Source organism: Pseudochaenichthys georgianus, chromosome 7, assembly GCF_902827115.2.
Source record: "Pseudochaenichthys georgianus chromosome 7, fPseGeo1.2, whole genome shotgun sequence".
Classification (NCBI taxonomy): Eukaryota; Metazoa; Chordata; class Actinopteri; order Perciformes; family Channichthyidae; genus Pseudochaenichthys; species Pseudochaenichthys georgianus.
The window spans coordinates 5,725,730-5,739,080 of record NC_047509.1 but is presented as its reverse complement, the minus strand read 5'-3'; the positions used below and the strand labels follow the sequence as shown (position 1 = coordinate 5,739,080).

At 41.0% G+C, this 13,351-nt stretch overlaps 1 protein-coding gene across 1 annotated transcript; it reads left to right on the top strand.

The window, feature by feature from the left end:
- Positions 1-279: 279 nt before the first annotated feature.
- cbln4 (cerebellin 4 precursor) lies at positions 280-11,959 on the top strand. Its single transcript, XM_034087750.2, has 3 exons — positions 280-890; positions 5,211-5,327; positions 6,084-11,959. The coding sequence occupies exons 1-3, from the start codon at positions 582-584 to the stop codon at positions 6,279-6,281; spliced, it is 624 nt and encodes a 207-aa protein (XP_033943641.1). The 5' UTR covers positions 280-581; the 3' UTR covers positions 6,282-11,959.
- Positions 11,960-13,351: the final 1,392 nt, after the last annotated feature.

Below are 13,351 nucleotides of genomic sequence, written 5' to 3'. Positions count from 1 at the left end.
TGGAAAACCATGAAAAATATATCCGGAGATAATTATTTAGTGGATTTGCTGCATCCGAGAAAAAAAAAAGACAGTAGAAATGAATATCCCCTGTATCATATCCAGTCTGAGCACCGACAATTAATGAGTCTATACCAAAATTGTTTTTTAGGATAAATATGGCTTTTAGGGAATTACGCAGTTAATGGCAACTTCTACATGTGCGTGCGTAAAGTGGATGGCTGTGCGCGCACACACGCATCACATCACTGCGGGGAACAGCTGCTGTCAGACGCGTTATTCGGAGAGGGACTGAGCGATGGACAGATTCGCCTCTCACGCTGGAGCAGTCTTCTCCAAAACATTTATCTACTTTTGTCACTAGCTTAAAATAAAGTCTACCTAAAAATGAGACGCATAGACAACACTCTGTGATTTCTGATTCTCTTTTTTCTGCAAAAGAAGGCTTAAACACAAGTTATTCTTTTTTTTGTCTCATTTGGATATGGCACACATTTGGATCCAGTAAGAGAATTTCACAGCGTCAGACGCGTCTGCTGCGGGGGAAAGCCGCCGGAGGGACTCGGAACTTTGCGTGGCACATGAGACGCTCTCTCTTTTCGGAATCAGGCGCAGAGGGAGCCATGGTGAACTATTTCATACTGGTGCTCAGCTGGACTGTGCTCTCTGAGGGGGCCACAGCTCAGAATGACACGGAGCCTATTGTCCTGGAGGGGAAATGTCTGGTGGTGTGCGACTCTAACCCCACCGCGGACTGGAAGGCTTCGTCCTCTCCGCTCGGCATCTCTGTGCGCGCGGCCAACTCCAAGGTGGCTTTCTCTGCAGTCCGGAGCAACAACCACGAGCCGTCGGAGATGAGCAACAAAACGAGAATAATCTACTTCGACCAGGTTAGGACGATTTTATCATTATAATGAAAGTGAAAAAAGAAAGTGGTTCGATTGGTTTTTAGCACTTGCCCCCCCCCCCCCCTTTCTTTACTGAATGAGGATATGAATACTCTGCATTCAACATTTCATGACACCAAATGTCACTTTCTCCAACAACAAAAAAATGCAATAGTACAAATAAATAAAGAGGAATACTAAATAAATAATAATAAAGCAATCAAAAAAATGTGCAGAAAGCCCCCCACTATAAATCCATTAATGTTAACAATTCACAAGTTTGATTAAAATGGCTGTCATCAAATAAAATTGCATCCTTGCAAAACAAACAAAACCCAACTCCCCTATAATTTACCATCTGTCAAACCCCTTATTGTTGTAGTGTTTTTTGTCCTAAACCTTCATCCTGGAGAACCGTTTTGATTCGTGCTGATTTGAGTGGAATATCTGCACCTCAGAGTTTAGTTATAGGCTGCTTTTGCATGTTGGAAAGTGTCTGGATTATGTTGGAGAGCTGGCATCCTGCAGAGCCAGTTTGCTTCAAGCTACCACTCACACACACACACACACACACACACACACACACACACACACACACACACACACACACACACACACACACGCACACACGCACGCACGCACGCACGCACGCACGCACGCGCGCGCGCGCGCACACACACACACACACACACACACACACACACACACACACACACACACACACACATACATATAGCATCACTTTCAACACTCCCTCCTCCCTCCCTCATCCCAAAAAAATCAAGCCAACACAACCAACAAGAATGTGATTAGTCACACAGCGGTGGGCAGAGTTAGGTGTTAGTAACAATATCACTGCCTGATCCCCTGCAGTGCCCTCTCATTTGTAGCCTCATAATATCTCCTGCTGTCGACACAGTGCATGTCACCTGATTGGTGCACATCACGCTGTTGCTATGAAAGCAGCACCTGTCAAAGGTGGAGGCTGCAGTGGTGACTTTATCAGGTGTGCTTCAGATGTGCAGGTATGAGTTCCTGCCTCCATCAATCAGGACCCAAAGGAGTTAATTTAAATCCTGTATGTCATCTAATAGGTGCTTAAAACCTTTTAGTGACATTCAGACAGCATTTAATGCTGAGTGACATATTCAGAGTGGGTTTGCAAGCAACAGTAAGAAACATTTATTTATTATATCATAACCATAGACTGTAAATGGACGTAGTGTCCGTGACGTCACCCATAGGATTCTGCAGAGTTGCCATGAAGCCCTTAGTAGCGGAGTCGGCCACTAACGGCTCGACTGTGACGTCAGAGTCTAATCCCGCCTGCTCCAAATAAGGGCAAAGAGGCGGAGCCGAGGCGGGACCTGCTGCCTCCGAACTGGAAGTAAACAGAGCTAGCTCAGGCTAAGAAGCTAAGCTAACATGAAATACATGCATACCAAGTTACTGCTAACAGTGTAGTTCCCCTATATAAACGTTACATTGATTATCAAATGAGACAATCTGCAAGAGAATTAGCTATATGTTGTTATTCTTAATGCTTGTCATTCACACGTTGAGAAAAGACGGACTCCACCGCCCGGACCTAACAGAGCCGTAGTGGGCTAGCTCCGGGACGCCGGCTGGAGCCAGCCCCCTGCGGCTCCGTTAGCTCCGGCGGCCACCACTGGGATAATTGGGTCCCCTATTAACATTTGCTCCCGTTTAGCATTATGGGCGTCATAGCCATAGACTATACAAGTCTTACCCAAGGCTGAATCATAAACTAAAATGTATATGTATGCATAAAGGGTTACGTCCTTAGCTGGCTAATAAGTAACACGCTAAGCTACCAAGCACACAAACACCTGCGAACGGAGTTCACATGTATAATATTATCATTTTAGACTTCTTGGAAGTTCTGATTAGTACATTCAAGCGCACAGCACGACATTTTAATTGTCTGGTATTTGTAACAATATTCCCTAAAAGGCACAATCACCACGCACACGGCTAAAGCTAAAGGGTCAGTCAGGGTTGCCAACTCTCACGCATCTGGCGTGTGACACGCTTTCACTCTCAATCTCACGCTCTTACGCTGCCCAAACTATTCTCACGCCAAAAACAAGAATACCGAAGACTAGAAACGGTTTTGAAAACTTTTGTCAGGTAGTGATCGTCTTCTCAATAGAACATCTTTGATAATGTCTTCTGGCCAATCAGAATCAAGATAACGGCATGGTGTTGTTGCAGGAAGTCCCGACGGAGAATGCTTTTGCTGTAGTACATCTCTATATACATCGATGCAATATTACGTGTTGATAGAAATCAACACGTAATGAAATAAGACCCCACGGTGTGATGATTGATAGGTGTGTGGGCTGTCTTTCATTTTGACACACAAATCAATGGGGGCTATCCACCCTTATCCACAATGTAAAGTCATTCACACAGCCTCTTCTCTCTGTGAGGAGCAGCAGGTTCAGCTTTCAGAACAAAGTAACACAAAACTAAAATGGCATTCATTTGTTTAAATATGTCGTGTAGTAATAGATTTATTTATTTTTCTTCTCAAGAGAAGACCAGAATGTGTATTTTATGTTAGTATTTCAAAAAATCTCCTGGGGGAGAATCCCCACAGACCCCCCTGCAGGGATTGGGCTTTCAGTATGTCAACTCTTTCACCTGTGGGGAAATTTCAGGATTGGCTCCAGGTCGCCCTTTTTATTTACTACAAGAAAAATGTGCCTTTTTATTTCATACAGTTCAATTTGGATTGAGACAGGGAAATAATATAAACTTCACGCGTGGCGTTTCACTGTCAAGGGTTCGCCCTACCATAGATTACCCAACAAAAATACTCTCTCGCAACTGCCGACCCGTGTTGCGCAAGCGCAGATCTAAGATCCAGTTGAAATGATAAAAAAGTAAAAGTCTGCTGCTTATTGTTCTACTAGGCCAAAATAGAGTGTGTTAATTAATATGTTTGGCAGTTTGGAGTAAGTCTGTAGATTTGTGTGTGTGTGTGTTTCATGTATAGGCCTCTCACGATAATTAATTGTGTTGGATACATTTTCCCGGAAATTATTGGCACCGTTGTATGACCATTTTAGACCCCTGACATAATGATAATATATAATAATAATTCAAGTACATCATTTCAAACTGCTAGTCACATCCTCATGTAAATGGAAATGTATCGAGTACATTTTTATTAATATAAGTCAATTAATTGCTTATCAGGCACACAATAAAATAGTGGAAACAAACATGTGTTTGACTTTCATTAGTGAATGAAACTTTGTGCCCTTTATAGTCTGTGTCCAATATTGTGTATTTGTATATATATATCCTATATATATGCTAAGGTCCCGCTGCTGACACGATGGCAGTCATTTCGTGTGCATATGTGATTGTATTTAAACCCATGATATCAAAATCTCACTCCAGCCAAGTACCCAAAGTTGGCAACCCTGGACTAACTAACGTTGTAGCCTCTATGGTTGTAGCCAGAGCTATATAATATAATCTATATGGTTGTAGCCTAGCAGAGAGGACAAGTTGCTGTTAGCTGACAGTGAGGCATGTACGTGTCCATCAACGTGACCACGCCCTAATTTATGCAAAAACTTTAAAACCTAATATAAATAAAAGGGTCGTGTTAGAAAACAATTCACTCACAGATTCATAATCATGAAGGTGGAATCTAACTATATCGATAATAATATGTATTGCATCCATGGGTAGAAACATGTTTTTTTCTGCTGTAAAGTTGGGCATTTTAACATGGGGGTCTATGGAAATGGCTCCTTTCTGCAGCCAGTCCCTAGCGGCCCATGTATGAACTGCAGTGTGTGGCACTTCCGTATTGGCTTCCCGGCTGTTCCCCAGAGTTTGCCGCTTGATCATAACACTCTAATATTCATTCGGTTAGATGAAAAAGCAGTGATCAAATAGCTTCTACATCTGTTCTGGCTCGGTCTCATCAGTGCTGACACTGACAGTGCTGACACTGATGAGACCGAGCCGGAAAAGATTTAGAAGAAAAATCCTCTCCTTGCACCAAACTGGAACATTTGTATTAAATAATGTCATTGAGCATCATTTAGAATTTTTTTGTGTGAGTATGTATGAAAGTTCAAAGCGGGGTTTTGATCCATTGAGAGGAAAAATGTAATATCATTTGAAGTGTGTTGCATTCAGGGTGTGGTGTGCAGCGTTGTGAAACCTGAGTTCATGAACAAATGTATGAGCCTCCTTGATTAAAATCCTTTGCTGAAGTGCTGGCTATATAAACACCTTTGTCATAATGTTTTCTTACATCCTCTCTCTTTCTCATAGGTTCTGGTGAATATAGGAAACTACTTCACATTTGAGTCAGTATTTTTGTCCCCTAGAACAGGAATCTACAGTTTTAACTTCCATGTTATTAAAGTGTACCAGAGCCAAACTATACAGGTAAGAAAACATTATTTTGTCACAAAGATGTGTTATTGTTTACATTGTTAACCTGTTTTAGTATTAGAGAGGGATAACATGTATTTGTTAGGTACTGTTTGGACATTTTGGTGTAGATTTAACATTACGTTCAATAAAAAAAAAGTAAAGACCCCTACACACCTCATTTTTAATCTGATATACGTTAAAGAGGACATATTTTGCTCATTTTCAGGTTTCATATCAGTATGTAGTGTCTCTACTGGGACATGTCTCCATGCTTTAATGTTCAAAAAGCTCTTTCTTTTCCTCATACTGCCTGCGCTGCAGCACTTCTTTTCACCCTCTGTCTGAAACCAGAGCCCAGTCTGCTCTGACTGGTTAGCTGGCTGTCTCTGTTGTGATTGGTCCACCGCTTAGAGTTGTCCTGTCCCTTATGTCCCCATTGTGATGTCCCTTATCACAATGTGTTGGAGCGTTAGCCAATATTAGGGCGAGTGTTCCATAGTGATGTCACTATGTTACTGAAGTAAACAAAGGAGTCCAATGCAACCCATTTACATACACAAACAACGATATAACATACTACAGGAAATGAAAAACACCCAAAAGCATACTATGGCCCCCTTAAAGGTATTTGTTATAATGAGTAGCTGTGACTGTGTAGGTGAGTTTTGCACAAGAGGTTAAGATGTTACAAATAAGATGTAAACTGTGCCAACACAGTTTAAACTATTCAGTATTTTAAGGTTTCTAACTGTTATTTCTGTTATCCAGGTGAACTTGATGTTGAATGGGAAACCAGTCATCTCTGCCTTTGCGGGTGACAAAGACGTAACTCGTGAAGCGGCCACCAATGGAGTTCTGCTTTATCTAGAAAAGGAAGACAAGGTCTACTTAAAGCTGGAGAAGGGAAACCTAGTTGGCGGATGGCAGTACTCAACATTTTCTGGCTTTCTTGTGTTCCCGCTGTGAGAAAAAATGAAAGGAAAGAAGATTGTAAGCATCCTGACTTCTTCATAAAGTGTTGTCACTGTATAATCCAAACATTGCTGCTCCATCTTGCCAAAATGTTGAAAGGAGATAGATGGGAAAGGATCCAAACAGAGAGAAGACATAAGACTTTGGAAATCATTCACGTTCTCTGGATGTGAGTTCACGTCCAGATGAAAGAGACTCGATGAGCTATTAGATGTTTCTGCCAATCAAGCAACCTCAGAGAGGAAGACTCAAATCAAAAAAATACTTTTCCCAGTTCAACATGGCAACTGTTGCATTCAAGTACATCTGCCTTTTGGGTGTAAACTGTATATGCTTGTGTTACTTGTGTAACGAATCATCAAAGTAATCAAATTGTAAGTATTTTTGGGGGGTATCTACTGGTCAAGAGATGATGGTGGTGCCACTTTAAAAAAAGAGATCAATGCTTATTGCAATGCGCGTTTAGTGATCAGAGGAATTCATTGATTACTTAAAAGGCCTACTGGGTCAAAAGCACAACTCCAGACTACAAAACCACGAGGCGCCACAAAAAAGGCTTCAAAGACACTCAAAGAGACATAAAACAACCTTGAAATCACACAAACACAAGACAAAATTACACATAGACGCTAAAAAATACCACAATTTGAGGCAAAACGACTAATGACTCTTTAATTCCTCTGGTCTGCTATTTCAGTATGGTTGTCGCTCATTCAAAAGTCTGTGCACAGGAACCCATAATGTGCTTATCCGTCCATTATCAGAGTCCACATTTCATATTTTTCTGATTATTAAGAATTACTGCTGATACTGATATTTTGCTTTTGGTGAATAATGAATGAAGGTTGTTTGATTTTGCAAAGATGCTTTGGAGGGATTATTACCAGTGGCAATGTTTTCTTCAATTGGTGTTTTTGTAATGGCTTGTAAATCTGGAGATTTGAGTTAGCATCCTGATCCCATGTATACAGTGGCGGCGCCAGGGTATGGCTGGGGTAGGCTACAGCCATACCAAGAAATGGCTTAGCCCCACCATGAAAAATGATGTTAAAGTAAGCAAAATAAATAATAAGCAAAATGCTAAATGTTGAGAACACGGCTTGCGAAAATATACGGGTCGTGTCCACAACACACAAACTGATCCTGCTGTTACAACAAGTGCACGTTACTGATGCAATATGGAGACCATTCAGACTTATGCTAGAAGAGGGGTGCAAGGAATAGTCTAAGTAATGGGGGAGTTGTATACACTAAAGGTGTGGAAATTCTCTAAATGGCGTTATAATATCAGCGCGGTCAGATCATAATGCCTCCGAATGCAATTTGAATAGAGTCAGACCTACTGCCAATCAGAGCAACGAAACGTTGGGTCTGCGTCATGCATTACTGATCGGAACCACCATTCAGTATCCCCATTGGATCTTCAACGTGTACCATGTATCATACATCACGTTCACAGTGATCCCTTTTTATTTACTACTAACACAAATGTGCCGTTTTATTTCATACAGTTCCATTTTGATTGAGACAGGGAAATAATCTAAACCTCAAGTGTGGCGTTTCACTGTCAAGGGGGGCGATATAGCGTGTATGTAATTACATTGCAAATACTGACTTGAGCCCCTACCATAGTTACCCAACAAAAATACTCCGGCGCCGCCACTGCACGTATAGTAAGGTTTAGTCAACAAAAGCTGCTGTAATCAATATTTCCATCAGAACAATTGATCAATGGATGTGAAATGTGCTCCATGATGATCTCGCAGAGAATAATCATCACCAACTCTGTAGTTCCCTTTAGATATTTGGAAAGCTTCATTTTTTCAGCCAATTATTTTGGTTTTACAGCTCACCATTTTTGTTCAGGCAGGCAGCTATTATTCTTTATAAAAGCATAGATAATTTCACTAAACGCTGATTATGGAGCTGCCTCAAAGCACAAAGACAAAGTTAGCAATAGCTATTGAAAATACTTGGGCATTCTGCAGCAAAAGACCGGGATATGTTCCAATAGCGGAAGCCAACACTGAAATATTTGACTTAAATTCAACAGAGGGACACAAACACGACTCCAAAAGTATTTTCATATTGCTTCATATCTGCCGGATGTGCAAACTAACAAATGTGTGCTATCAAAACTAGCCAAATAAGCCAACAATATGTCAGTGTGAGCTTGTTTCTGCTGCCCCCATGTGACCAAAACAGGTCATTGCAGGTTGAGGATTCGGCAGAGTACTACAGCTTTTTAATTTTTTGTTTAACCAATGCCGCCATCTTTCCCTGAACTTAACCAAACTTGAGTGCCTAATGGATGGTAACCATAGAAAGGGTTATCCTGCTTTAGTTTTTACAGTCAAAGCGTATATTGTTGGGAAAGCAAATAAAAAGGATGCCAGTGAAGATTTTGTCGTTGATACGTTCATTCAAATATGTTGTCAATATATTGATAAAATAATACATCATACATTTCCCCAAAATGTATCTGCTGTTGAAAACTAGTAAGTGTAACTTGTGTATTCACAATAGACCACAAGTCAAGTTGTGGTTTATGGATGTTAATAAAGTTTAATGGACCTCTAAGGACGTTAATTAGTTGACATGTAGATAATAAACAGGTTCCTGTCACTGCTGGTGAGCATAAACAGCTTCCACTGGGCCGCCTGAATAAATGATGAATTACTAAACTCCTTAATAGCGGCTCTGGAGCTCAACCTGTGCTGACACGGCACTTCCCTTCATGTCTACAGAGGAGTTCATGTTTGCCTTTCTGCAGTGCGTTAAAATCAACCTCAAAGGCTTTCCTGCAGAGCGAATTTAAATCGTCTGCACCCTCGTCAGGTTGAGTGGTTTTAACGTTTACTTTTGCTGATCAAATATATGTTGTTTACTGACATATTTTTTTGTCAGTGACAGAATGTTGCTCTTGGCATCAATGACATTTTTTTAGTTGCCGAGAAAACGTTTGATGAAGGTGATTGCTACAGTTCTCTGTTACGACGGATAAAGAGGAAGAGGTAGGAATGCGTGTGCAGCTCAAAAGGCTCTCTGAAGATTCACAGTGTAGTCGCACTCCATACTTAAAATGCTCAAGGAAAGGACTCTGTGGTGTAAGAGTGCAAACCTATTCACTGACAGATATGGAAGCTGGACTGTGCCGCCTCCGTATGATGATAGTTTCAGAACGATATTCAATTATTGCTCAACCTAAATGATGCCAATGTACATCTAAGGGTTAAACGGTTTTAATGTCATCATTAAATGTTCCAATAAATAATGTATTGAAGAAATACGGTGATAACTGATCAGCACAAATCGTGATTTGATGAAGTATTGTTTTCAGAGGATTTTTTTTAAAAGTTGCATTGGCCAGTCATCATTGTGCAAGAACATTTTATATTTGTTATGCGGCAACCCAGAGCTCCTGCTGCTGTTTTTGGATGGACCCTTTGAACTTTTTTGGTAGAACCAAATTAGCAGAACTTTAGTGATTTAAAGAGTGAAAAACTGATGAACAAAAACACATAGAAAATGAAACAGCACATCGTGTGAAATTATTTTAAGATAAATTAATGTATTAACCATTTTTGAACAAACCATGTTATTAATGTTCATTGAAAACCTTAAAACTTGTCTATGCTTTTTGTGGGTTTCCTGTAGTGCGTTATATCGGTGTTTGTGCACTGTACGTGATAGGCTAAGGGGCGGGACATATCTAAACGGTTGACCAATCACAACAGATCCGGCCAGCTAACCAATCAGAGCAGACTGGGCTCTGGTTTCAGACAGAGGGGGAAAAGAGGGGCTGCAGCACAGGCAGTATGAGAGAAATAAAGAGCTTTTTGAACATTAAAGCATGGAGACATGTCACCGTAGAGATAGGGGTGTAACGGTATCCGTATTCGTCCCGTACCGTCACGGTTCGGAAGTCACGGTTCGGCACATGCAGTCACACGGCGAATACGCCTTTTTCTTACGAGTGGGAAAAAAGTCTGTCATTCAGGGCAGTATCCACTTCACTATATATAATCCAGGGGGCGGTATTGCGCCTAAAAGCTGTTTGCCAGCCGCCCTTAAACAACAAATGAAGAACAAGAAGAAACAACAACAAAACGAACTAAATACAAGAAGAAGAAAAGTTAGTATGGCGATTTCAGATAACACACAGGAGCTAGAACCCACCTGCTTCTTTTAAATCAGCTGTGTGGGAACATTTCGGGTTCCCTGTGGACTACAATAACAATGAAGTGTGCGAGTGGTGGATCGGACGAGGACGGTGTGTCGGCGTTGTTCGATAGCGGTGCGGTATGCTAATGGTAACACACGCCAAACATGCTAAATCATATCAGAAGGCATCACCCAGATTTGCCAATCACGGAGCCCGGCAAAAGACAACAGCAGTTCAACAGCTGATCCCCGCGGTTTTTAAGAAGCCAAGAGACATGAAAGCCGTGAAACCAAAATAAATAACGGAAGCTTTTGGGATAATGTTTTTCAACGACTTTGCGCTCTGGAAACACTTTCTTATTATTTATGATGTAATATTTTCAAGACATTCTTTTTAGTTTTACAGCTTGATGAAACCTTTTAGTTTGACATCAGCCATTATAGATAATATGGCCATCTGAGTGTGTGGTGCTGTTTGTGGTTTGTTTTTAACTGTTTAATACAGTTAATTATTCAAAATGTCAGAGTTCCTTATTTTGAAACTGAAACTTGCACTACTGTTCAAAAATAAATAACAACAAACCTGGAATTACGCATTTGGGACTTTTTTTTTGCTTTTTCTTGTTGTACCGAACCGTACCGAACCGTGACCCCCAAACCGAGGTACGAACCGAACCGTGACTTATGTGAACCGTTACACCCCTACGTAGAGACACTACATACAAATATGAACCTGACAATTAGCAATAATATAGGCATTGCAATGTTTAAGTTGTTGCACAAGTAGACTTTAGTTCTGGGTGATTTATTGTAAAGCCTCACTTGATCTACAATATGTTGCAAACAGCATTGTATTCAGTCCACAACAGGAAGGACTTCTGATTGTGATTGTGAACTCCAATTGTACAGCGGCATCAAAAAGTTGAAACACAGCCAGCTTCTGTTGTTGCTTTTTGTTTTGTCTCCCTTTTCTTTTTCTTCGTTGATTATGTTTGTATAACGTTTCATAATTGGAATAAAGAAATGGAAGGTACGGAGTCTGTGAAAACAGATTGGGAATGTTGAGGATTCAGATGCTGCAGCTGAACACTTTATCAAAAAACAACAACATCTTCTTACAGTTTCATTTGACAGGATCATTCTGAAAATATCTCCGCTGGAAACAAATTGGTTTAAATGTGCATACAACGTATCCTTTTGTGTCTGGTGATACATTGAACATGTATTTTTTGGAAGGTTCTATCTACACATATTATATAATCATGTCTGTTATTGTGTTTTCAGTTTGGCTGTCAGAAAATACATTATGTTCCTCTTTCTGTTTTTGGCCCTTTGATTTCTGCCTCCTTTCAAATCAGTCTGTAATAAGTCGAGGTGGGGCTCTGAGCGCGTCCTCCAGCTCAGCCTCTGTGGAAATAGAGCAGTCCACACCACAGAGATCTGATTGCATCATTGCAGTGCAAAGGGCCTTAAGAAGGAGCTGGAAGTTGTTTATGAGTGTGTCCTTTGAGCAGGTTGTCCTCTTGGGAGAGACATGTGATGTTGTATTTCAAATGCACAGAATAGTGTAAATAAAGAGTGAACCTTACATGTTTACAGTTGTATGTTGTGATTACTATGGACATTGACTTTTGAACGTACGATGCTCTTTTTCAATGGAAATCATCAGAAGCAAAAAGGCTTAGAATCATTCTTAGTCAGATGGGAAGTTCAGGGCTACCGGAGACGATTAGGTCCAGATGTGGTTTTTCCCCTGAGATTAAAAGACAGCTTTTATGACTTTTTTATCAGAACTATATAAAAAAAATCACATTTGGTCAGACCCCCATAAAGACCCTTAACATCTGAGAGTCATACCTCTTAATCATCCTGCATGTGAAATAAATGTGACTCTGTACATATATATATATATATATATATATCATTATTATTATTATAAATACATACCTACTTAAAGTAGCAAAAGTAAAACTGCTCATGGAGTATGACCATTGCAGAAAAATACATGATATGTCATTGTATCATAATCATAACCGCATTAATGTGTTCATCACTGTAATGTTGCGACGGGTAAAGCGGCTGTTTATTTATGTTAATTTATAAACTGTTGGGTAGTTAAGCCTAATATAATATGGCATTATTTATTAGTTGATTTATCATTTGTAATAATCTCAATCTGCAAAGTAACTAGAGCTGTAAAATAGATTTAGCGAAGTTAAGATCAGCATGATGTGAGGCGTGTGCTCAGAGCGGTGAACCCGAGGAAAGCTGCAGGCCCTGATGGCGTGACGGGAAGGGTGTTGAAGGAGTGTGCAGACCAACTTACGGAGGTCTTCACAAAGATCTTCAACCTGTCACTCTCCAAATCCATCATCCCTTCGTGCCTGAAATCTGCCACGATCATCCCTCTGCGGAAAAAAAACATCATCTCCAGCCTCAACGACTACCGTCCGGTAGCACTCGCACCGCTCATCATGAAGTGTTTCGAGAGGCTGGACCTGCGGCACATCAAAACCATTCTCCCACCGTCCTTCACAGTGCACTGTTCTTCACAGTGCACTGTCCTTCACAGTGCACTGTCCTTCACAGTGCACTGTCCCACCTTGAACACCAGGGGAGCTATGTGAGGATGCTCTTTGTTGATTACAGTTCTGCCTTTAATACAGTCATCCCGGGAAGATTGGTTTCCAAGCTATCTGACCTAGGATTTTCCCCAAACATCTGCCAATGGATTAAGGACTTCCTAACTAACCGCCCCCAGACAGTGAGAATAGGCCCTCACCTCTCCTCCACCCTCACACTCAGCACCGGTTCACCACAAGGCTGTGTGCTGAGCCCCATGCTCTACTCCCTGTCCACCTATGACTGTGCCCCCACTCACCCCACCAACACCATCGTCA

Excerpts from the sequence above, each read along its gene's own strand:
- cbln4 (XM_034087750.2), top strand. The coding sequence starts at position 582 with ATGAGACGCTCTCTCTTTTCGGAATCAGGCGCAGAGGGAGCCATGGTG. Across the intron at positions 891-5,210 it reads GAATAATCTACTTCGACCAG|GTTCTGGTGAATATAGGAAA; the intron begins GTTAGGACGATT and ends TCTTTCTCATAG. Across the intron at positions 5,328-6,083 it reads ACCAGAGCCAAACTATACAG|GTGAACTTGATGTTGAATGG; the intron begins GTAAGAAAACAT and ends TCTGTTATCCAG.